Source organism: Pimephales promelas, chromosome 1 (assembly GCF_988280905.1).
Source record: "Pimephales promelas chromosome 1, fPimPro1.hap1.1, whole genome shotgun sequence".
NCBI classification, from domain to species: domain Eukaryota; kingdom Metazoa; phylum Chordata; class Actinopteri; order Cypriniformes; family Leuciscidae; genus Pimephales; species Pimephales promelas.
This window is the reverse complement of record NC_142769.1, coordinates 45,774,712-45,800,707: the sequence shown is the minus strand read 5'-3', so window position 1 is coordinate 45,800,707 and position 25,996 is coordinate 45,774,712. Positions and strand designations below refer to the sequence as shown.

The following is a 25,996-nucleotide window of genomic DNA, read 5'->3' as shown; positions in this document are numbered from 1 at the left end:
AAAATGGCCAAAAGTGTTTAGTTTGTATCTAAGCTCGGCTGTGATTTACTTATTCTCTAACAGGTTATTCTAATCTTCAACATGTCGTTTTAGTTAACGCTTCAGATTCTAGAGAGCATTTGATCGGACGGAATATTTGATGAGAAGCTGAAGTATAGAGTGATGTCATCAAAATCATTGCTTCAGCGTTTTAAATGGTTTAATCCTCTAAATGCGAACTTTGTCATTGTTTTGGAGCACATTAGCTTATAGATAATAGCAATTTAATATATGTGTAGTTAAAGCGAAAAAAAAAACTAACTTTAAGAGCACCGGTATTTGTTGCTTGAACTTTGTAATAAAACTTACAAAATTTGAAATCTGAGACCTTGTTTAATGTCAAAAGTAACCTGCTCTTTCTTGCCAGTGGTGTTTTTGTCCACTCCGTGAGAATAGCCAAACAGTTCCTTTAAAAGGTATGGTATGGCATTTTCCATCACGAACGAACAATGCTTGGCTGTTAGTGCAGAACTTGGACTTTTATTTTGAATTTAAACCTGACTGGCATTCTGCATAGAACCCTGATAGAACCTCACGTTTACGAAAAGACAGCATCTGAAAGTGAAAGAAATAGCCTGGGAAATAATGTATGAAAATATTGTTTTGCTTGCAGTTTCCCTCATAGATGAACCTTTTTACTAATACGTAGTTCGTTCGGTTACTAATAATACAATCGTAAATGGTCACAAAGCGCTCAGAAAGGGACTTTTATTACGTCAAAAAGGCGTATCACCGTCCATTTTGTTGTCTGCTCACCATGGCGAACTTCACACATCGCTGCTTTTAATTCTAAGCACATTCGCTAAGGAATTTACCACCCATCATCTTTTATCCTTCACCGGGGTCGACGCGCTTCCTGATTTATTTTAACTTCCTGAACTGAACAGTTTTCTTTCAGCTTTGTACATATTTTAAAAACAGACAATTGTGCATTTATTTCCCTGATAATATGGATTAATTTGTCGATGCCTGCTCAAATTGACTGGATATATCTGTTCCACCTGACCATGCAGAAAATCCCGGCGATAACACACTCAAAGGATTAGTGTAGTTTTATAGATCATTGCATTTATATATAATATATAATATTTTTATACCCGGAATCGCGTCATTAATTTCTGAAGATTTTTCTAAGAAAGGAAAGAGACTAAAGAAGGAGGAAACCCCCAAACAGAGGTACGAATGATGTCATTTATGTCATATGTTATTAGTGCATTTTTGCGGTTGTGGCTGTCATCTGCATTTATGTGTTAACGACCCAATTACTTGTATATCAGTCCCATTTATATGTATTATGTGGTGTGCGGTAAGGTTTTAAAAAAAGTGTGAGTAAAAGTCCTCACATTTTTAGGCCTATATAACGTTGGCTATATGAAATGTACATTTATATTCCTAGCTTTTACAATTAATTTTAGTGGTTAAATTAACATGACATGGAAAAAGAGAGCGCAAATACAATTTTATTTTACGTAATGTTCTATTTATTAAAACAAGTATATATTTATAAAGTTTGTATTTTTACGCATTTTACATGTATTCCAAAATAATAACTAGCAGTAACAATTTTAAACAATATTATTTGTGAAATAATACTCAGCTTTTTTTTAAAAAAAAAGTCAACTAAAAACCCCGCAGTCGTATTTTTTGAGGTCATTTCAAGTTTGATTTTGACGTGATATAAAGCGGTGATATGAGTTGTTTACTTACATATTAGGCCTAATTATTATTCCCATTAATGTTATCATCTTCTTCATTCAGGCCAGATTCGAGAACGCGCACGAAAACAAGAGTTATCGCGTAAACCAATGATATCCTATCCAATCGTATCTTGATGGATTGCCTCTTCTCACGTGACTTCCCCTGATTTGTGATTTGTTCTCAAAAACCCCCATAAACCCACCGCACACACCAAAGTGTATTATGTCTTTAGTCAATGGTCTCAGGGGAGAACAGAAAAAAGAGTGACTTTTACACTTTTTATTTTCACATTTTGTAATATCGATTATTTTCTCATCCAGTTTTTTTTTTGTGGAGACACTGCCTAGTAATGAATGGCAAATATTTAGTGTTAAATTGTTCTTAACCACCAATCACTGGAAGGAAAATTAGCAAGATCTGTACAAATACTGTAGATAAAGTATCTTTAAGCATGAATAGCATTCCCCTTTGTTTTCTGTTAATGTTTAAGCCTTGTGGGAAAACTTGCATTTCTTCCTGCTTGAAACAGGAAGACGTTTTCCACTCAATATTAATGGCTTCAAACAGTTTAGTTGAAAAATGTCTCCCAGTTCGTTTGAGTTCAATGTGAGACCAAATATTCACTATAGGGTTCAAACCAGGCCAGAACACGAGCCTGATGGATTTCTCATACTCAAAAGCATCACATGATTTGTATTAAGATGAAAATAGTGTAATGTCAAAAGAAAATAGCAGAATATTGGGAAAAGATACACAGAAATGTCCCATGAAAACTCGTTCCTGGAAAGCAACCTTTAGACCACAGTTCACATGTCAGAGCTTTAGGATTTACAATGTTGTAAGCCATTTATAGTGAGATGTTTACAGGGTAGATTTACCGTTTGACATGTCTATATTGATTCTAGTTTGATCACATTAAAGACAAAAAGTGTTTAGGAGGGGTGGGGGGGGTCATTTATTTAAATATATAGTCAATATATCACATTAGAATGTGAATGTGTAATAGACTGTATTCAGAGCAGCGCCATGACAGGTATGAAAGCGAGGCTGCGAGGGATAAACGTATTGTTTTCAATGGCAGCCACTCTATAAAGCTCCTTGATCACTTATAATTTTCCACAATCCAACTGAAATGTCTCGGAAATATATTTTTGCAGTGTTTCATCACCAGAACAATCCCAAAACATTAAAAAATAACAGTACAACCCACTCAAGAGATGCATGTCTACCCCTCACCGCTTCGCTTTCATTCCTGTTAAAAATCAAAGATGGCGCTGCTGTGAATAAAGTCTATGTGAGGTAACCAAACATCAGACCTTAAATGTTGATGGTTTGTGACTTTAGCTGTCGTGTTCAGTCTCAGACACGTGAGAGCTGCAGGCGTATAGAGTTGCACTGGACAAGAGGAGCTCTCACTTTTACCTCAATACTTAAGCCTATCTGACCTAATAACCTAGTGCTCAATAGAACAGAAAAAGTATAAATCATATTTTACGTGACAATTTTGAGATTATGGCCAAATACAGATCAGGATATATGTTTATTGACATGTATTGTAGATGATATTGCTGTGTTACCTTCTTTGCTGTTACATGGATTTTATAATTTTTCCTAATATGTTTATTATTTAAAGCGTGTTTAAAAGGCTGGTGTGACAACATGCCCCACTACTGACATCTTGTGTTCAACTACCCAAATGCTGCTTGAGGTTCACTTAAAATGTTAGTACAGAACAACAAATGTTCAGTATGTGAGGACTCGGAGATATGATTATTTTGAACCCTGGGTAACGTCACTGCTTTATAGATTAAATGAACATATTCAATAATTGATGATCTATAATCAACACAGAACTGACTTCAGCTGAAATGCATAATTTTCCTGTTTATCGCTGTAAAGCTGCTTTGAAACTATCTATTATATAAAGCGCTGTAGAAATAAAGGTGACTAGACCTATAGCTTTATCTATGTCTTGTTCTGGAGGCTGTCATATGCAAATATATTTGCCAGTACGACGTCACAGATCCCGCAATATCAAAACAAGCCATTTTTGGAGCTTGATTAAATACATTCTTTGGACATTTATTTTGCTCTTCTGAAACTTTCAGGATGTTTTAATGGTATAAAGAACTCTTATGTCAAAAGATCAAGGGAAATTTGGTTTCTCATGTCATGACCCCTTTAAAATTGAAGTTTACCTGACCTATTGATATGATAATTTGCATAATGAATTGTGATCCTTTATGTTCATTTTGACTTATTTTAACATGTTAAAGGAGTAGTTCACTTTAAAAAAAACAACCTTTGCTGATAATTTACTCACCCCCATGTCATTCAAGATGTCCATGTCTTTCTTTCTTCAGTCGAAAAGAAATTAAGGTTTTTGATGAAAACAATCCAGGATTTTTCTCCATATAATGGACTTTAATGGGAACCAAATGGTTCAAGGTCCAAAAGAGAGTTTCCGTGCAAACTGCAAATTGTTCAAAGGGCTTTAAATGATTCCATACGATGAATAAGGGTCTTATCAAGCGAAACGATCACTCATTTAAAGAATAAATAACAAAGTTCAAGTTTTATAAGCTCAAATGGTCACCTTGCTCTGTTCTGTGATGCACGTTCGTGACTCTCCTGTTCGAACTCGTTTATCAAAATGACCAAATCTTTTTTCGTGTCATTTGGTTCATTCAACGAACAAACTGAATGAATTGATTCAGAAAAAGATTTGTTCATTTTAATGAACGATTTCGAACAGGAGAGTCACAAACGCGCATCACAGAACAGAGCAAGGTGACCATTTGAGCTTATAAAATTTAAACTTTGTTATTTATTTTTTAAATGAGTGATCGTTTCGCTTGACAAGACCCTTATTCATCGTATGGAATCATTTAAAGCCCTTTGAACAGTTTGCACTGAAACTGTCTTTTGGACCTTGAACCGTTTGATTCCCATTGAAGTCCATTATATGGAGAAAAATGCTGGAATGTTTTCATCAAAAACCTTAATATCTTTTCGACTGAAGAAAGAAAGACATGAAAGACAAGAAAGACAAGTTTTTTTTAAAAGTGCTTTAACACGCTTTATTTAATATCCATAAAATACTATTCCATGATTGGTTTAATCATCAATGGTTTCACTCTCCTGCCCACAGTCATGTCCTTCAGGAGGGGTGTTGTCAGGCAGAGTAAGTTCAGGCATGTGTTCGCACAGGCCTGGAAGGCTGAGCATTGCCTTGATGATGTCAGAGTGTCACGCGTGACGTGGGACGGTCCGCTCTGTGCCGCCAATCCCAAGTTCATTGCTGTTGTCATCGAGGCTGGAGGAGGTGGAGCCTTTCTTGTGTTCCCGCTCGCCAAGGTTGGCATGCACTCTCTCTGCGATATGCAAAAACAATGAGGATTTACAGTTGTCTGAATAATCAAATCAACATTTCCATAAAATTGGTTAAGCTCATATTGTTTTCACATCTCTAACCACTAGAGCGGGAGAGTGGACCAGAACACCCCGACTGTGTGCGGGCACGCCGCTCCAGTGCTGGATGTGCAGTGGTGCCCACATGATGACAACGTTATTGCCAGTGCCTCAGAGGACTGCACTGTCAAGGTTTGTTTTACTCCCTTCGACAAAACCCACACCTCACGAGTGGTGAATAAGGGGTCTTTATAAATATTCATTGCATTATTAAGACATGAAGATTCACATGGTACATATTGTCATTTTTGTTGGTACGTTTTTCAATATTTATAGAATTATTTTTTCAATCATTTAAATATTACTTAAAATGGTGTTTTTGAACCAAACAGTTTGTAAAAATCTATGTACAAATATGTTACACATTTTCCCATGTAATGTTGCAAATCAAAAGTTTGCAATAATGTTTTTTTTTATGTTTTTGAAAACTACGGAAGCCCTGAACCGCAACGTTAAAAAAAATCTGTAAAATAATCAAAATCTAGCATTTCGAGATTAAAGTCGAAATGTTTCGAGATTAAAGTTGAAATGTTTCGAGATTAAAGTTTCGAGATTAAAGTCAAAATTTTTCTAGATTAAAGTCGAAATGTTTCGAGATTATAGTCGAAATGTTTTGAGATTAAAGTCGAAAGGTTCCGAGATTATAGTCAAAGTTTCGAGATTAAAGTCGAAATGTTTCGAGATTAAAGTCGAAATGTTTCGAGATTAAAGTCGAAAAGTTTCGAGATTATAGTCGAAAAGTTTTGAGATTAAAGTCGAAATGTTTCGAGATTAAAGTCGAAATGTTTTGAGATTATAGTCGAAATGTTTCGAGATTAAAGTCAAAAAGTTTCGAGATTAAAGTTGAAAAGTCTCTAGATTAATGTCGAAATGTTTCGAGATTAAAGTCGAAATGTTTTGAGATTATAGTCAATGTTTCGAGATTAAAGTAAAAAAATTTCGAGATTAAAGTTGAAAAGTTTCGAGATTAAAGTCGAAATGTTTCGAGATTAAAGTCGAAATGTTTTGAGATTATAGTCGAAATGTTTCGAGATTAAAGTCAAAAAGTTTCGAGATTAAAGTTGAAAAGTTTCGAGATGAATGTCAAAGTTTCTAGATGAATGTTGAAATGTTTCGAGATTAATGACGAAATGTTTCGAGATTAAAGTCGAAATGTTTCGAGATTAAAGTCGAAATGTTTCGAGATTATAGTCGAAATGTTTCGAGATTATAGTCGAAATGTTTCGAGATTAAAGTCGAAATGTTTTGATTAAAGTAAAAAAATTTCGAGATTAAAGTTGAAAAGTTTCGAGATTAATGTCGAAACCATGACATTAGTGGTATTTTGTTAATAAAAAGTTCAAAGGTACAGCGTATATTTGAAATAGAAATCTTTTGTTACAATATTAATGTCTTTTTGATCAATTGAATGTGTAATTTCTGAATAAATGTATTAATTTGTATAAAAATGGGAGTGTATCACATTTTTTCATAAAAAATATTGAGCAGCACAACTGTTTTCAACATTGATAATAATAAGAAATGACAATGAAGACTTTTTCTATTTTGTCAAGGAATCCTGTTTTTTTTTTAAATCATGCTATTCGTTTCACTTTGATAATAAGATGTTTCTTGAGCAGCAAATCAGCGTATTAGAATGATTTCTGATGGATCATGTGACAGCGAAGACCTTTACTTTTACACAGACGATAGTTTTTCTTGTATCTGTGTATTGTGCACAACAGGTTTGGCAGATTCCTGACGGAGGTCTTACGTCTCCCATGTCTGAAGCTGCTGTGACCCTCGAGGGCCACAGTAAAAGAGTGGGCATCCTAGCCTGGCACCCTTCGGCCCTCAACATCCTGTTGACTGCAGGTAAGCACTTCCTTTGTCTATATTTTTTTGCAGCTCTCGGTGCTTGGATTAAGTCTGTTCTGGCACGCTCTATTTCTGGAGTGTGCTCTAATTCTGGTGTCTTAACCTGCTTTATATCTTTTCTCAAACCCTATTTTTGGATGTTGGAGTTTGTTGATGGTTTTGTGCACCTTCAAAGTACTGAAAAGACAATAGAGCTGTCGAACGATTAAAAATGAATCGCATGATGATAGGCTGATTCTGTGATTAAGTGAATCTCAATTAATTGCATATATCAATATTTGTTGAGAAAAGCCACCAAATGAAGGTAATTGAAGACATTACTCTATTGAGGCATTAAGCATGACAAAAAAAGTGGTTTTAAAAGTCAATATATTGATTTATTTCCATATAATTAAGAAATAGGGGTTGATATGTCCACACCTCTACAGAAGTAACATATATAAAGCTAAACCGCACAGTTTGATTTAAAGGTTTGCGCACAACCAGACTAAGAAAGGCAGTTTTGGGTTTGATTTGCATTAGCATGTAAATATCTGAGATGCAAATCTTAGTTCTTAAACTGGTTAAATGTTCTGACCTTTTATGGTTCACTGTGGACTTTCTACTTACTAGAAGTAACTTTGCAACTACATCTCAATTAACAATCATTAGAGTAGTGGACCCTAACATTTTGATGCTCCCAATACAGACGTTCTACTGACTATAAATAAATAAATGTGTAACTACATGTCAACTTATTCTACTACCTGAACGCTCAGTCTACTAATACTCTAATGAGAGTTAGTTGGCATGTCTTTGTACCAAATTCTGGACCAGAGCAAGAACTGCTGAAATAAATGAAATTAATTTTTGGTATGTTTTAGCTTACCTCAAATGCATCCGAGATGTAGGTGTCTTTGTTTCAGCAGTAGTTTCAATTTTGATATTTTTAGGTCAAACCGTTCTTGTCTGTCAGTCATATAATGCAGGTCTATGGTCACCACCTCAAAGAGCATGCACAGAGAAGTCCAAATTAAACATGATTTAATGACTCGTAAATGTAAGTACACATTGATGGCCTAAGACACAAAACGAGCGGTTTGTGTGAGAAAACGAACAGTATTTATATCGTTTTTACCTCTTATAACCAAGTGATCTGAGGGTGCGGGCGCATTGTGGCTGTGGTAAAAAGAGGTAAAAGTGATATAAATACCGCTCATTTCACATCTTAGGCCATCAATGTGTACTTACATTTACGAGTTATTAAATCATGTTTAATTTGGACTTCTCTGTGCATGCTCTTTGAGGTGGTGACCATAGACCTCCATTATATGACAGACAGACAAGAACGGTTTTTTGACCTAAAAATGTCAAAATTGAAAATACTGTGGAAACAAAGACACCTGCATCTTGGATGCCCTTGAGGTAAGCTAAAACATAGCAAAAATTAATTTCATTTATTTCAGCAGTTCTTGCTCTGGTCCAGAAATTGGTACAGAGACGTGCCAACTAACTCTCATTAGAGTATTAGAAAACTGAGCGTAAAACATACCAAAATTTAATTTCAAAGTGAACTATCCCTTTAAGTACTTTAATAAATCATGTCGTTTTGTCTCGCCCATTGTTTGTCCCTGTCAATCATCACAGTTTCCGAATCAATGGCACATGTAAATATAGTTGTCAGTCCAGAAACCTTTCATGTACTGAGCAGCATAAAAAATTACACTTGTATCGGGATAGTGAACAGGTATGAACAGAAAGCAAGAGAAGAGCCTCCATTTATAATCACTAAAACTATCAATCCCTAAAGTTCAAGCTCACTGAATTCTGCACTCTAGTGAAAACTCCCATTATTATTACAAAAAAGCTTTCTTGATTGTAAAGTGAATCTCCTGTTTATATTGTATTTCTACTTTGTTGGCTATAATGAAAGGATTCTGGAGAATGCAGCGAACATTGAACAAGCACTGAATAGCACCTCTGATTTGCTACCGCATTCACACCTTTAGCAGATATGACTGTGACTCATTACAATGCTCAACACTGGTTAAAACACGCTGTAAATAGACAGCGCTCAAACAAACAGTGTTTTTTTTAGTTGTACCGGTACTTTTGACAACCCTAGAATGTCTAAAGTGGACCATCGAAATAAAGTGTAACCCTTTGATCTTGTGTGCCCATGTTCTAGGATGTGATAATGTCCTCTGTGTGTGGGATGTGGGCACCGGGGAGATGGTGTACCAGCTGAGTGACGCCCATCCTGACCTGATATACAGCGTGAGCTGGAACCGGGAGGGGAGCATCCTGTGCACCACCTGTAAAGACAAAGCCTTACGAGTCATTGATCCCCGACGGGGAACTGTCCTTAAGGTCCGCCTGTTCATTCCTGCATCCATTCCTGTTTCCCAACCGGGGGTTTATAAAGCAATGTAACACAGACAGATTCAAAAGATTGGGTTCTTTATGATTCTTTTGGGAAGAAATCTCTTTTTCTCACCGGGGTTCATTTATTTGATCAAAAATGCAGTAAAAATAGTAATTTTGTGAAATATTATTACAAGTGAAAAATAACTGTTTTGTTTTTTAACCTTTTGATGCACATGATGGGTCTAAGTGACCCGACTGATCTGGTCACTCAGGAACAGTGTTGTGCAAGTTACTTCCAAACTGTAATACATTAGGTATTACTTGTTACTGTTATTTAAAAGTAATTCATTACCTTACAATATTACTGTCCCAGAATTGTAATGCGTTACATTACTCATGTATTACTTTTTAGTTACTTTCACCAAAATAACTAAGTAGAACTTAACTTTTGGGCTGTAACGATATGCAATATGAAACCGAAATCGCCATTCGCCACACGACTCAGATCAACGAACCGACAGAATCGCGACACACCTCTTCCAACTCCCAGCATTATTCTCCTTACCGTCCAGATCCAATGCTGCCTTATCTTTAAATTAGGCTATTAGTATTATTTGAAGTTAACATTATAAAATACGTAGACCTACACCACAAAACTAGTTGAGGATAAATTATTTAAAATTGGGGAAGTCCAGCATTATGGACATGATGACATTTGCAGTCAAAACTTGAAATAAAAATTCTCAGAAAATACATGTATTGAAACGTATATAGGCTACTTCCTTAAAGGACTCCAGACATATATCAGTCTATGTTTTATTTTTAATATTAGGGAAAAGACACACATTCATGCGTGACAAAAAAATAGGAGGCAAAATACATTTTTTGTAATTCTGTTAATTACACTGCGCAAATCGGATGAGGAAGGGTTGGCTCTCCAGTCTCCATAGAACTTAAAATATTCATTTTATTTTAGTTTTCGTGTTCGCATTTATGAGGAAAAAACAATGTTACAGACACTGGCACTAAAAGACTGCTTTAAAACTTTCACATAGTCTGTTGCCTTTAAGAAGTAAAAGCAGACAATACACTGTAATACAACTATAATACAAGCCTCACTGAACATGTAACGAGTAAAATATTACTGAAAATTGATTAGTAATGCCTTACACTACTGTGTTACAGCAAAAAGTAATATGTTACTGTAATGTATTACTTTTGTAATGCGTTACTCCCAACACTGCTCAGGAATGCCTCAGTGTTTTTGCACTGATATGTGATTTTTCTTGTCATTTGACGATGTCACACTCAGGTGCGGGAGAAAGCTCATGAGGGCACCAGGCCAATGAGGGCCGTCTTTCTGGCCGATGGGAAAATCCTGACAACCGGATTCAGTCGCATGAGTGAGAGACAGCTTGCCCTCTGGGACACAGTAAGAGCATTTTTTTAGAGGAACATCATTGGTGGTTCATTGGTCAGCAAGAACGTTTTATCCTTTAGGCCGTGTGTCCACCAAAGCGTTTTTCCACGCGCCTGGCGTATGTTTTTAATTGTTTTCAATGGGAGCGCCGTGTTTTTTTAAACGCCATGAGCGTACCGAGGCGCTGAGTGTTTTTTTTCACGCTGAAGCGCCGAGCGGCCGGCGTTTTTACTGGTCGCTGGGAGTTGAAAAATGTTCAACTTTGGATAAAACGCAGCGCTCATCGCTGTCACTTTTTACCCAGCCATCCAATCACAGTGGAGGAGGGGCGGGACTAATACCACACCGACCAACTGTCACAAAATTCAAACTGCTGCGGATATTCTGCATCATAGCAACGAAACGTCTCAACGGAAAAAAACGCTGCGCTGCCAAAACGCTCTCAAGCGCCCAAAGCACGGCGTCTTCAGCAGAGCGTCTAGCGTTTTCAGCTGGCTAAAAATGCTTTGGTGGACACACGGCCTTAGAGCTTGTGGTTAAAGGCACACTATGCACTCTCTGGTTTTTTTGTAAAACAGTGACCTCTAGAGCCGCTGTGGTGTACTTGCACTGTCGTAAATAACCGTTATTCCCCTGTTACTGCATATCTACTGAACTACTGTCAAGTGCTAGACTGCTTTTTAATAATAAAGTTGCCTATCGCGTTTGCTGGCTTATAGCGTTTTTACATGATTTCTGCAAAATCAGAAGTAAATAGCCTATAGTGTATAGGCTACTGTATAATTTCATTCATGTTTTTTGATTGTAATGTTAAAATTACAAAATGTCAGATGACATCAATCAAGTTAAATGTACGTCGCATTATTTCATAACATTGGACGTTATGATTTAGACATGATTACAATTTATCATAATAGCAAATTGTGTTCAATTATTTACAACCTCTAGGCTTATATATGTCCTAATAATTATGTGAGATATTGACTATGTCCTCATGGTAATCGCAAGAATCAACATCAACAGCGTCAAGATTTGATTGATTCATAATCAACACAATTTGAAGTTACAGTCGGGAAGTGTACTGTTAGTCAGATAAACTTGATATAACAGTAACTTACACACGTCATAAGAAATCCGAACCAGACACAGGACTAAAGATACGTGATAAATACACATCACAACACCTGAGTTCAGCTGGCAAACTAGCTCTTGTGGCAAGCTCGGCAATAAAACATAACGGAAAAAACAACAAGACTAAGAGAAACGACTGTTTTTAGGAAGTCTGCTTAAAGCTCTGGTAATCGAAAGCTATAGACATGTGAGAATTATTGAACTGGTCTTATTATCAACAACGGATGAACAGCACCGTAAAAAATTACATACCACAAGCCAGTGCAGCAACATACAATATAGAAACAACTAATATACAAATACAAACAAGTTTATAAATAAGAGATTTACTTACAAGTCCATCAACAAGATCGCCTGGTCAGCATCGCAGTTACAATCCAGTGCAGCTTTTAAGCTCGCGCCAACGAGTGAAAGCCCGACCGAGTGGACTCTTGTCCGGTTTCTAGCACGGTCCGATTCTCTTTCCCTGTTTCGAAAGTAGCTTCATACAGTATGATGTTGTTGATGCGTGTGACGTCGTTGCCGTAAACCATTTCGTGATTCTCACGCGCTGTGTCAGGGGCGCCACTCTCAAACTTGCATGGCTGTTTTTTCCGGCGGCGTCCCCCCCAAGCTTTCCTACCAGGATGATTCGCCCTACTATGACTTTGTTAACCACCAAAACGACTTTGAAGCTGTTATATTAAGGTACAGATCTTGCATAGAGTGCCTTTAAGCTTGAATCTGTTAATAGAAACTTGATTGATCTTCCTACTGTAAGTTTTATAGGTAATTGATAATCAATAATGTACACTACCATTCACAAGCTTGGGATTATTAAAGGTGCAGTGTGTAATTTTTAGCGGCATCTAGTGGTGACGTTGCAAATTGCAACCAACAGAAGTTACGATGGCCGATAGGAAAAGATGTCGTCGCCTGGAACAGCAGAGAGTAGCCAGTTAAGCAATGAGGTTTACTTAATTATTCAGTAAAACAATATGTTATTACGAATATTATTGTTACTTGTTCATCATTGTGTCAGTGTTTTATTCTCAGACTTTAGCTAGCTTCTTTGCACGAAGAACAAAATAGTGACGAAACATGTTTGTCCTTTTAGAGCTACTGTAGAGACTACGTTGTAATGTAAGGGGACCCGCGGTGTATGTAGATAGAAACTGCTCTTTCTAAGGTAATAAAAACATAGTGGTTCATTAACCCCTTAAGTGTCACCCCCCCCCCCCCCTTTTTGAATATAGATGAAAATGCACATTTCGAACTTAAATGGTTGTAATTCAAGAACGCTCTGGAATATAGACGTAAAAATGATCTCGTTTTAAAGAAGACATTTGGCAGATTTTTGTAGAAGTGAAATAAATTAAGAATGTGAAACAGAAGAAAAGTTATAGAAGTTTGAGTTTATGAAAATGTACAATATAAAAAATTTAATTATTCATATTTTATATAAAATATATATTTTTTAAAACCTGGCAACTCTAAAACTGCTAAAAAATCAAAGCCAAAAATCTGAATAAGTTGTGTTTCAAATTTTAGGTTGATATCTCAAAAAATGAGCTTTCAGTGAGATTTTGTTTGGGCGCAGTACCAAACTTTTTCACTAGGGCACAATCAGACTCCATTTCCATATGAAATAATAATTATTATAATTATAAAATAATTGAATGGAGGCTTTCTTTTGAACTCTTGGCATGAAAACAAACAGGTTTCTACCCTTCTTTCATGATTTTTCATGTTCATCACAATTTCAAAATAAAGGTTAGAGTATGAGTATGAAAGTATGAAAGAGTATGAAAATATTCTTGTTGCAAATTGATAAATTACGGCTCCTCTGTAATATATTTTGAAAATCAAGCTTTCAAGATTCTAAGCTTTCAAATGATATATCGTTTGTCAAGATTAGTTTAGATTTAGTATAGGATAATACTATTTTAAAAATGTAATGGATTTGGGCCCGTGACACTTAAGGGGTTAAGTAAGGTCTTTATACACCACTGTCAAAAGATCCTCCTAAATATTACACAATGCACCTTTAATAATGATTTTTTTATGAAATTAATACTTTCATTGACAAGGATGCATTAAATGTCTTTACTGTCACTTTACTGTAAAAATTTAAGCAGTAAAGCAAAAAAAAAAAAAATCCTTTTGTCACCGGGATGCAATAAATTCGGCGGCAGACTAGGCCGCGAAGGATCCATCTGTTGTATCTTTCATGGTCCGAGAAACGATGGATGCATTTGGAGGAGCCTTCGAATTGGGACAGCCTTCGTCGCGCCGCGGTGATGCAATCGGCTTTCGAAAGCGGCCTTCGAAGGATGCAGCCTCTGAATTGGGTCTCAGCTACAGTCTTAAATTAGCGGCTACTGTATGTTTATACAACTGGCCAGAGGAAACATGCAATCAATCAATCAATCAATCAGTCAATCAATCAAATGAGCTTACTTACTACTATCAGATGTTGCCTGTCTGGTTCAGTTATTGATATGTTTTGGTAATGATATGTTTTTTTTTTTTTGAGAACCTGTTCTGTCTGTGCATTTCAGAGAGATCTGTCTGAGCCAATGGTTACACAGGAAATGGACACCAGTAATGGAGTTCTGCTTCCATTCTATGACCCAGACACCAACATGGTTTACTTGTGCGGGAAGGTAAGATTACCCAGCTGGAACTGGGTAGTCCGTACTGAAATGTAAAAAATGTGCGCTGTTGAGCGGAATCATAAACACCTCTGATTGGCCGTTGTGTTCACGAGCTCATCGGATATGTCTGTGATTGGCTACAATGATCAACGCACCGGAGCGTTTGAGAGCACACGGCATCTATCAGCGCCACTGATAGACGTCTGCCTTCAAACACTTCAAACGCTCCCGTGTGTTTCTGTGTAAGCGCTCGCTGAAGAGCTTCATTGATGTATATTTACAACGAGTTTTTGAAGCGCTGAATATTGTTGCCAATCACAGACATATTTGATAAGCGTGTAATTGAGCGTGATTTCAATTCCAGTGTCCAATCACTGACTCGGGTAAGTTTTCCTTACACAAAGTTAAAGTTGGGTTATCGATTGGAACCGGGACTAACTTTTAGTTTTTCCCGGAATCGTTCAAAAGTTCAAATTTCGATTCCTAGTTTCGATATTCACAGTCCGCCGAGCGGAAGAAGAAACCGCTGAACAACACCAACGAAGAAGCGTCTACCGGAAGTGTTGGTATAACCACGCGAGTCGAACATGAGTAGCTTACGTCGGTGATCCAAAAGTGTGGCTTCACTTTTCTAAAAATAACGAAATCTCTGCAAAATGCAAAATTTGTGACAAAAGGAGTATTTGTGACAGGAGGAGTATTTCCTTCAGAAAGGATTATTTCCTTCCGAAAGACCGTTGGTTAGCAAGATTAGCTAAACTTTTTTGACCCTGCCTCTTAAAAGAATCGGAATCGAGAATCGTTAGGAACCGGAATCGAAACAAGGAATCTGAATCGGAATCAGAATCGTTCAAATTCAAACGATACCCAACCCTACACACAGTAAACATATTATAATATAAGCTATGTTTTAAAAGTTTGAAGTCTGTAAGGTTATTTTTTAAATAAAATTAAAAATCTCAGGGGCTTATTTGATCAAAAAATGTATATTTTAATATATTTCAAAATGTAATTTATTCCTGTGATAAAAGCTTCAGAAATAATTTTAATTTGCTGATTTGATGCTCAAGAAAAATGTACCATTATTATCAGGATGAAATGAAAATAGCTGGAGTTGGATATGTTTGTAGAAACTGTGGTGGCGTTTTTTTCAGGATTGTTTGTGTGTTTTAAATAGAACTTTGTAAAAGTCCTCATTGTCACTTTTGATACATTTAATGCTCAAAAGTATCAATTTCTTTCAGAAAAACAAAATGATCATAAACATATCTTACTGACCCAAAACTTTTGAGCGGTGGCGTACGAGATGTTGAGTCTGTAAGTGCTGGTAAATGGTGTCAGATGTTAATACCTTGGTACTTTGATGCATACCATAGATCGTGTGTCTCAGAGGCCCATGTAATAAAAGTAGAACTAGTAATTGCTGAAATGAGCTCTAGTTCAGCTGTCTGATACCGTCTCTCTTTCACAGGGGGATTGTACCATCCGCTACTTTGAGGTGACGGATGAGTCACCGTTTGTTCATTTCCTGAGTCTGTATAGCAGTAAGGAGCCGCAGAGAGGTGCTGGTTTTCTAAGCAAACGAGGAGTAGATGTCAACAAGTGTGAAATAGCAAGGTACGAACTCAACTACTGTGTGACTTTAAGACAGTGTCATTCTTCGACGTCCTGACTCTTTTTATTTAATAATGCTTTAATGAATCCCTGAGTGGTACATTTGAGTGGCAACTCCAACTTCGGTCTTTTGTTTGGTGCCAAAGTTGATTGACTGGTTATTTGTCTGGGATGTTTGACTTAGTATTTTTAATGTTTCCTTACCCTCGTGTGATTCCATTCTTTCTTCCATGGAACACATCATTTTTTTTGTGGAAAAATATTCACACGCCAACATAGAAAGAAAATGAGGGCTGTTATGTAATGTGATTCTGTGACGATAAAGCTGATTTTTCAGCATCATTCCTTGAGGAATCATTCTGATATGCTGATTTGAAAATGTGATACATATTTTTTTTTCAGGATTCTTTGATGAATAGAAAGTTCAATAGAACTATATTTATTTTAGATCTTTTGTAACATTATAAAATATGTTAGGCAAAGTCATTTTTTAAAATTCAAATATCCAATGTTCAAATATTTTGTTACTCTCTAAAAACTAATTACGTTACATAGTTACTTTTTATGGAAAGTAATGTGCCACGTTAGTTTTGAATTACTTTTTTTCACGTGGACATGGCTTGTTTTTTCTTGTTAACAAACCAAAAACACAAATGTGATGTTTATCTAAAATAATTTTTGCTTATTAGTATGGTTTAATTGGGTAATCGAAGGTGAGCAGCAAAGACATTGGTTAATAAAGTGAAATTAAATACCTAAAATATATTTGTGTTATAATATGTTACGCTACTTCATTTTATTCTAAATGGTTTTAATTTACTGTATTTTATTTTTATCGTATTTTTTATTTTTTATTATTTCTTATTTTTTATTCTAAACTGTTTTAATTATTCTGATTTCTTTTGATTATTTTAATTTCTTCTGTGTAATGCACTTTGAATTGCCATTGTGTATGAAATGTGCTATATAAATAAACTTGCCTTGCCTTGCCTTGCCTTATATAAAATTTTATTATTGCATGTGTGCTTAATATTCTGAGTTTGCATTTCACTATTTTGACTCATTTTTAAGAAGCTGTGCAGTAACTGAGTAACAAACTGGAACAAGTAGGCTATTATTGATAACACTTTACTATAAGGTTCATTAGGTATAAAATCCATAAAAATCCAGCTGTTTATAGTTTGTTCACAATGCATTAACTAATGCATACAGCATTTGATTTAAATAATGTATTAGTAAATGTTGAAATTAATATTAACTATATGATTGATAAATAGTAAAAAAATAATGTTCATTCATAGTTCACGTTAACTAATATTGTAGTGTTACCATATCATTCGCTAAAAATCATTTTAATTTTTGAGCTTTCATTTTGATCTTAAACAGTGCTTGCATTTATCTCCATTGTTCTTCATCTTGTTCCATCAGGTTCTATAAGCTTCATGAGAGAAAGGTTGAGCCCATATCTATGACTGTGCCACGGAAGGTAGGTTCAGTCTGCATGCATCCATGCGTTCAGTTTTGAATCTGTGTTTACAGCGAGTCAGAAAGGAAAGTTAGTAAGTAACTTTTGGCTACTAATTAGTCATTCCATTTTGTCATCTACAAGAGCTTTGAGTTGAACTTTGTTCTGATAGTAGTGTAGAATTTCTGTTTTTAAATGCTTTGAAAGCTTGGAAAGTTAAGTGTTACAGGAAGTTCTCTGAAAAACACTTTATTGTAAATGCTCTCTTGCCTTGTGTGTAGAAAAATAATTGCACAGCGATGCGACGCTTAGGTTTCTTTATCAGTCAGCCATATATACTGCAGTTTGTTTAAAAAAATATGTGATGATGCTCATGGGCCTTTCCATGAATGCGTGCCATTTACTCATTGTGTTTTATTATACTTATTATCCTCTTGAAAATAAAACTTTAAAAAAAAAAATTGATTTTAATAACATATTTAACTATTCAAAATATGTACTTGTTCATCTCCAGTAACTTCATTTAATTTTTTTACAAGGTTTTTAAGTCAAAGACGCATGCATTTTTCTCAGTCCAGTTACCAAAAGTGTTTTAAAAAATTAACATGTTTACAAACATGTGAACTAATTACTTAAATTTCGATGTTTATTTGAAAGAAACCGTTGGTTTCATGTTCAAATAATTTATATTTTTCATAAAAAACACTTTATATGCACAAAAGGTTCATTTTTCCAAAAGGTGACTCAAAGTTTATCCATTTTTTTTAATAATGCGATTTGTTAAACGATTGGACAATTAAATAATGGACCAAACACAATTATTTTTTTTATTGAAAAATATATTTTTCAACAGGAATGAACACTGCATAACAGGAATGCGTGACTATACTTGTGAGGTGTTAATGTCCTCACTAATAGTGAAACCTGTTGATCTAGTGAGCTCTTCTGCACCTCACTCATTTCTAAATTTAGTGAAATAATGAAGTAAAAATAGCAGGCACAACAGCTATAAAGTGAATAGCACACACAACACAGGACACTACAACGTGAAAATTGTATTTTGTATTGAGAGAGCACGTTACAAAAACATTGAATCAGTGCAGATGGAAGGCTAACGTAGAGAAAACGATGTGGTTTCAAATGTATCTAGATTAGTGTGCTAAATATTCACACTAATAAACAGCCTGTTCTCATCCCAAGGCGTCATATACTGACGCTTTTGACAATGCATATACATCCAACGCACATGGCACCCTTTAGCGTCAATATGAGACACAGATATATATGGGGCAGAAGGCGCCTCCTAGTGGTCTAACCCTAACCCTACCCCAGACCTAAACCTACCCATAACCGAAGCGTGTTATATTGACGCTAAAGGGTGCCATGTGTGTTGGATGTATACGCATTGTCAAAAGCGTCAGTATGTGACGCCCTAGGATGAGAATGTGTTGTAATAAATAGGGATGGGTACCGAAACCCGGTATTAAACGGGCCCTGGTACTGAATTTTGAAAGACCGCTGTATCGTTATCGGTTCTGCTGTCGGTACTGGAAAAATTATTTATCATTCCTAAAGACGTTATCTTGAACATGTTTATATCGCCTGCCTTTTCTATATATAAACTATATTTTAATTAAACCATTTGTCTGTGATGCAAATTTGAAATTCGCAGTTCAGAAGAGAGAGAGAGCGATCTCTCACGCAAAGCCACAGCACGCGCAACACGACAGCCCTTGCTTAATGAGTGACAATGAGGACAGAACTAAACATTCAACGTGGTTACACTTTAGATTTGGGATATTATTCTAATATATTTTCATATACTTCCAAAGATTATAAAAAGAAGATATTTGAGATGAAACCGTTAAAAAACAAGACGCATGATCTGTCCAGCTTAACTTCCTTTAGCCTACTTCACAGCACTGCGGAGCGCTGTCAGTTCTTCCTATTAGGCAGTTCCCAAAACCCAAACGTACCGTCAGAATCAGCACGATTGGCGATTGTTGCAAAATGCTGTCGTCTACTGTTGCAAAATCAAAAAATGGCTATTAAAAACACAAAAGCCTGCGCAAGAGACGCTGTTCACGACTGCAACGAGACAAGAAAAGTAGCCTACACTTTGGGCTTCGTGTGTCCTTAACTATCAAATATACATAAAAATGTCAAAATGACCAGCTCTGAGATTCACTTAAACAAAGTTTATTCACTTAAACACAATTATGTCTTAAATGGACGTAAATAATAGGGAGAAAATGATGGTGCTTCAGTTACCGATTAGATTTGCTCTCGGTCTTAAAGGGGCAGCAGTCTAATAGCCTAAACCTGCTGACGATTCAGCCATTAATGCAAATCAAACAACAAAAGGCAGAGAAAATCACTCACAGCTTTTGAATGAGTAACTTTAGATTTAATAAGCATTAATCTCTCTATGATAAACTATACAGTGTTATTTTATATTTGATTACTAAATTAGGTTTCTTTTCAGACAGAAACAATTACCTGAAAAGATATGTTAGTACACCTTCCTGAAATTAAAGCACTTTGTATATAATTTGTATCTTTGATTAATTGTATTCTTGTGTTTGTACTTGTTTTTTTTTTTCTTATGTGTCCTTTTTGTATATAAAACAAAAAAAGCCTGCACATTGCTGCATAACAAAAAGATATTTTTCTTCGTTTAAAATATAGAGTTTAATTATGTTCTTAATTCTTAAAAAAAGAAAAAAAAACACCAAAAAGAACTGATAAGAATACCGTTAAAGTACCGGATCGATAAGCGGTATCGGTAAGAGTAGTAATACCGATAAAACCTTAACGATATACCCATCCCTAGTAATAAATCAACACACCAGAGGACACTACTCGCTCCTGTTGCTTTTTGTCTAACAGGACTGCATTTTTAGGATTAGCAAATACACACAATATAGTCACACGCCATACACGCTAATAGGGCATTGAGCAAATTCTAGTGATTTAGTATTTGAATAATACATATGTAGGTGATAGTTTTTCTCTTCAGATGCTCCATTACTTCAAACAATAATCTAGCCTAATTCTAAATTTGAAGCTTGACAAAACGGCACAAAGAAAATGTGTAAAATATGTGCAATATTTATTTGTCACTTGTCAGATCAACATTACACTTTCAGGGCTGCCAAATTCTCACGCAATTGATACTTAATTTTCACACCATCTCACGCCACACATCCATTTTCTCATGGTGCGTTCACACCAGATCCGAATAGAGCGTCTGGCGCGAGTGATTTCAATATTTAGTCAATGCAGAGACGCGTTACACGCGTAAAAAAATCCTGCCGCGCGAATGAGGCTCAATACGCGAATGGCGCGAATTGATGCGTGTATGATTTTATTAAGTGCTTTTTGTGAATTCGCGCCAGCCGCCCGAGTTGAAAAATCTGAACTTTGGCATATAATTCGCGCCGTGTTAACCAATCAGGAGCCCAGCTGCTTGCTGCTGTCACATGGTGGTGAAGTTTCTGGATGCTTCAATAAATTATTTTGTAATGTAATGCCTGGTGTGGTTCTAATGCACAACAAAAGCAAATACTTTATCACATAAAACTTGATTTCAATATAATGAGACACATTCATTTTGTATTGAATGCTATTTATTCCATATCTAGATTCCATATCTCTCCAATAGGGAACAGTTCGTCACCTTTAGAGACTCTAAGGGTTTTCATCAGCTGTTAGCCATAATCATAAAAATATTTCCATAATTCTCACTCCAAGCTAAACTCAAAAGTTGGCAGCCCTGATTTAACCATTTAGAGCTTAATTAAGTTACCGAATAAGTTTTACTCAGTTTGTAAAAATAGACCAATGTCTAATTTCCCTCCTTTTGCTATATTTAAAGAGATGGCTCTCCCAGAAATAAAAATTCTGTCATAATTTCCTCACTCTTATGTCATTCCAAAGCTGTTGAACTTTCCTTCTTCTTTGAATCATAAAAGATGATGTTTTGAGAAATGGCTCAATGTTTTTTTTTTTATCAATACAATGAAAGTTATCAGTAAACGAAACTGTTTGGTTCCCAATATTCTTCAAAATATCTTCTTTTGTGGTCTTCAGAAGAAAAAGGAACATAAGGGTGAGTAAATTACATTTTTTAGGTGAATTTACCATTCTTAGCTGGTATTTTATGGATCCTTGGTACTGCCCCCACTGCTGTATTTTTAGAGTATTTGTGTCTGTGAAAGAGGAAGCAAGAAAACCCATGTTTAACTGCTTTTATGCAAACGATTAATTGGCATGTTTATCAATCTGCACCATCTCTCTAAATTAAACTCTTCTTTTCCCCCCACCCACTATCAGTCCGACCTGTTTCAAGGGGATCTGTACCCGGATACGGCGGGATTAGAACCCGCTCTATTGGCGGAAGATTGGATAGCAGGACAAGATGCCGCTCCAGTCCTTGTTTCCCTCAGCGGAGGCTACATGGCCCCTCCAACCAAAGCCGGCACGCTGCGGGGTCGACCCAAACTGCTCTCTCAGACCAACACTAGTCCCACCAGCACTACTGCGCCAGCAAACCCTATGGCGGTTGAGATGGAGAGCGAGGCTCCGGGCCACGGGCGAGGAGGAAGGGATGTAGATGGTGGGATAGAGAGAGTAAAGAAAGAGGTGAGTGACAATTGTGACGAGGTTCAGAGAAATGAGGAGACTGGGTCGGCTGAGGTGGACTACATTATTGTACATTTTGTGTCTGTGCTTCAACGAAAGCAGTGCATTAAAGGGATCGTTCACTTTGAATTTAATTTTTGATATGTTTTAGTTTACCTCAAGGGCATCCAAGATGTAGGTGTCTTTATTTCCGCAGTAGTTTCAATTTTGATATTTTTAGGTCAAACCGTTTGTGTCTATCAGTCATATAATGGAGGTCTATGGGGTCCACCTCAAAGAGCATGCACAGAGAAGTCTAAATTAAACATGATTCAATGACTCGTAAATGTACACACTGATGGCCTAAGACACGAAACGAGCGGTTTGTGTGAGGAAGCGAACTGTATTTATATCGTTTTTACGTCTTGTAACCACAGCCACGTCCAAGTGATCTGAGGGCGCGTGCGCTTTGTGGCTGTGGTTACAAGAGGTAAAAACGATATAAATACTGTTCGTTTTCTCACACAAACCGCTCGTTTCGTGTCTTAGGCCATCAATGGGTACTTACATTTACGAGTCATTAAATCATGTTTAATTTGGACTTCTCTGTGCATGCTCTTTGAGGTGGACCCCATAGACCGCCATTATATGACTGACAGACAAGAAAGGTTTGACCTAAAAATATCAAAATTGAAAATACTGTGGAAACAAAGACACCTACATCTTGGATGCACTTGAGTTAAGCTACAACATATCAAAAAATAATTTCAAAGTGAACTATCCCTTTAATATAGTTAGAACTACCTGTACAATTAAACGATTTGAACCATAGACTTTAAAAAAATATGGACCTAGTGTCCGTGATAAGTTTCTGAAAAGCGTTTTTTAAGCCCAAAGTGGGCGGAGCCAGTCGTCGCCATCTTGGCAGCGCATCACCGGATTACCGAAAATGGGCAAAAAGGCGGGATTAGCTGAGGTGACGTTACAGCAGACAAACGGCTGGTAGTCACAGCAGCGCCAATCCACCTGTCACTCAAGTGGCCACGCCCTTAATTATGCAGAACTTTAAGGCTTATTATAATTAAACTGATGATTTATAAAAAAAAATCATGGGATTGACTCTCTTTTGCAGCCAGTCTCTAGCGGCCAGTCGAACTGCAGTTTAATCACTTCTGTCTTGGTTTCAAGAGAGAGACTGGAAGGTTGCCACTTGGTTTGAACACACACCTTCCAGCTAATCAGAATCGGTTTCTGACACACCGTGGTATAATATATTTATAACATAGTATGTCATTGTATTAATTAGCAATGAGGGTTTTAGAATAGCTGTTTTTGATTCGACGATTCGATTCGGGTTTGTCCATATTTGACCAAATTTGGATTGAAACAACCCAGCATTTTTTAGAGTGAGGGTCAAAGTGGATGTTATTCATGGACAACCAATGAAGACCATAGACTGGGATTATGCAAATTAGTTGCTGACGGCTCGTTTCGGCAGTTCAGAATCTAATCTTTCTGTAAGGAGACAATAGCTTTTTTTGTTGTGCACTTTGCAGACCATTTACAATCACAAACACCTGTATTTACACACTGCATGGTAAGGTAATACTGAGAAAAAAGGATAATAAAGGCACTTTAAAGCCTAAATGTTAATGTCCCATTTTTGTTGTTTTTTCTTTCTTGCACAGGAGGACCAGCTTTCTGATATCCTGACGGAGGTGCGGGCTTTACGTGCTCTGGTTCTGGCTCAGGGTCACAGGATCGACGTTCTGGAAAGGCAACTCGCCCGCATTGAGGACGGAGAAGTGTGAAGGAAACTACAAACATATTACACAACACATAGCCTTACCCACATTCAAAAAGCTTCACTGAAGAGTTATGGGAAATGTAGTTCTGTTACTGTGAAATGATTGAGCTTTGAGCTTTATTGGTACATTTTTGGCTATTGATGCACTGATTTATAATATCCTAAATGCTGCTCATTTTGTGCTTTTACTAGGGCTGTTACGTCAGGTACTTAATGCTAAGTACAGACTCTGAAGTCAGAATTTGGTTGGGTCAATATTTGCATGAACATGCAAACTTGAAATGAAAAGCAGACTTTGGGATTAGCGTGTAGTGTGCATTAAGAAAGCATTTATGAATGCTTCTGCTTAATGAAAGTAGTTTGAAGCATGAAACCTTCAGGAAATGTATTAATCCAACATGCTGAATTAATTCCTTTCTTCCGCTAAAGTTTGATGGTGCTTATAAACATGCATAGACCAGCAGCACTGTTCTTGGGTTTCTTTCTTCCAATTCATGTCTTAACACTTGTAGCATTTATTTTGGATGTGGTTAGAGTTTCATGTGTGGAAATGTGTGTAGCATGTGATAGAAACTGTACTTGTTGTTGAAGGAACTTGTGAGCTATCGATATAATGAAGAAGAGTGTCAGAAAATACTGATGAAGATCTTGTAGGATGAAAAGTTCATATTTCAGGTCAGGTCATATTTCACTCCAAAATATTTTGTTGACATTTTCAACTTTTTTTTTAAAGCACACATTCTGCATTTTGTAATTGTTTACCTATTGTTTTTTTTTTTTCTTCTTTCAATTCCTATTTTTGGGAATTAACTGATTTTACAGTAATCATTTTCCATAATACACTCAAAACGTATTGTAAAAAAAAAAATTATTTTACATATAAATCAGACTAAATTTACGGCAGTACGTCAAGTACAACCATGAGAATATTTGATTTCATTATGGTAATGCAAAACGTGCTTAACTGTCATACTTCCTTTGATTTGGAGAGACCTGGCAGGTTTGTTGATTATTGAGTCTCTTGATGAATAACTGTGTTTCATTCCTGTTTGATTGAATATGAAAAACACTAGTAGAATGTGACATTGATTTAGAGATTTAGATGGTGGTGATTTTGTATTTGTTTTATTTTTAGTTTGTAATCATGGGCACTACAATCAGGGATGATGGAAACGACTCATCCTCCTCTGTGAATGACTTTATGTAGCTTTATCTGTTGTATATGTTGTAAATGATCTAAGTATCCATTTACTTAAAACTTAAGTGCTAACTTAATCTGTTCTTTTTAATAAATGACATTCCCCCTTATCTACTGTGTTTCAGTTGGTTTTATTATTTATCGCATTACAAGCACTTACAGATTGTACCAGCTGGCCTGTGACTGAGGTCAAAACGAACATTGTTGGTGCTACTTTTAGAAAAGAAAGTGAACTAGCTTAGCGGTGCTAAACAGTGATTTCCCCTGTAAACTAGGAAGTAGTTAAGGTTATCAGGGTGAATTTAAAAACATGTGCAGTGACATTAGAAAACTGATTTGAGGAATAGCTCTGGCTATAGTCAGGGAGCCAAGAAAGTCTCAAAAATGGGTTGAACTTGACATCTGCCATATTTTTATTTGTGTTTTTTCTGTTAACTTTGACCCTAAGCACAAATAATTGGAGGGTTTGCTGTGCCAGAAATATTGCGGGGAAAAAATCTGGAAATTTTAGTGTATACACCCTTTTTTTTATCAGAAAAATGTGAAAAAAAATGTGTTTTCTTCAAATCCTAAGTGGGTTGGGTACGTTGTCAATAAATGCATTCCAGATACACAGAACACATGTGCTGACAACATCCACTTAAAAAAAAATCTTAACTCTTAAAGCACATTTCTACATGATTTTGCATCA

The 25,996-nt window shown here is 36.2% G+C and overlaps 1 protein-coding gene across 1 annotated transcript; it reads left to right on the top strand.

Annotated features, from left to right (window-relative positions):
• The first annotated feature begins 799 nt into the window (after positions 1–799).
• Positions 800–25,415, top strand: coro1b (coronin, actin binding protein, 1B). The gene is made up of 11 exons (XM_039659361.2): positions 800–1,215; positions 4,889–5,094; positions 5,218–5,340; positions 6,933–7,062; positions 9,233–9,414; positions 10,724–10,843; positions 14,503–14,607; positions 16,070–16,215; positions 17,641–17,698; positions 22,013–22,321; positions 23,989–25,415. The coding sequence occupies exons 2-11, from the start codon at positions 4,891–4,893 to the stop codon at positions 24,109–24,111; spliced, it is 1,500 nt and encodes a 499-aa protein (XP_039515295.1). The 5' UTR covers positions 800–1,215; positions 4,889–4,890; the 3' UTR covers positions 24,112–25,415.
• The last annotated feature ends 581 nt before the right edge of the window (positions 25,416–25,996 follow it).

What these genes read in the sequence shown, in the direction of transcription:
- coro1b (XM_039659361.2), top strand. Translation starts at nt 4,891, where the DNA reads ATGTCCTTCAGGAGGGGTGTTGTCAGGCAGAGTAAGTTCAGGCATGTG. An exon ending in TTGTGTTCCCGCTCGCCAAG is followed by an intron (nt 5,095 to 5,217) that starts GTTGGCATGCAC and finishes TCTAACCACTAG; the next exon opens with AGCGGGAGAGTGGACCAGAA. An exon ending in TAGAGAGAGTAAAGAAAGAG is followed by an intron (nt 22,322 to 23,988) that starts GTGAGTGACAAT and finishes TTTCTTGCACAG; the next exon opens with GAGGACCAGCTTTCTGATAT.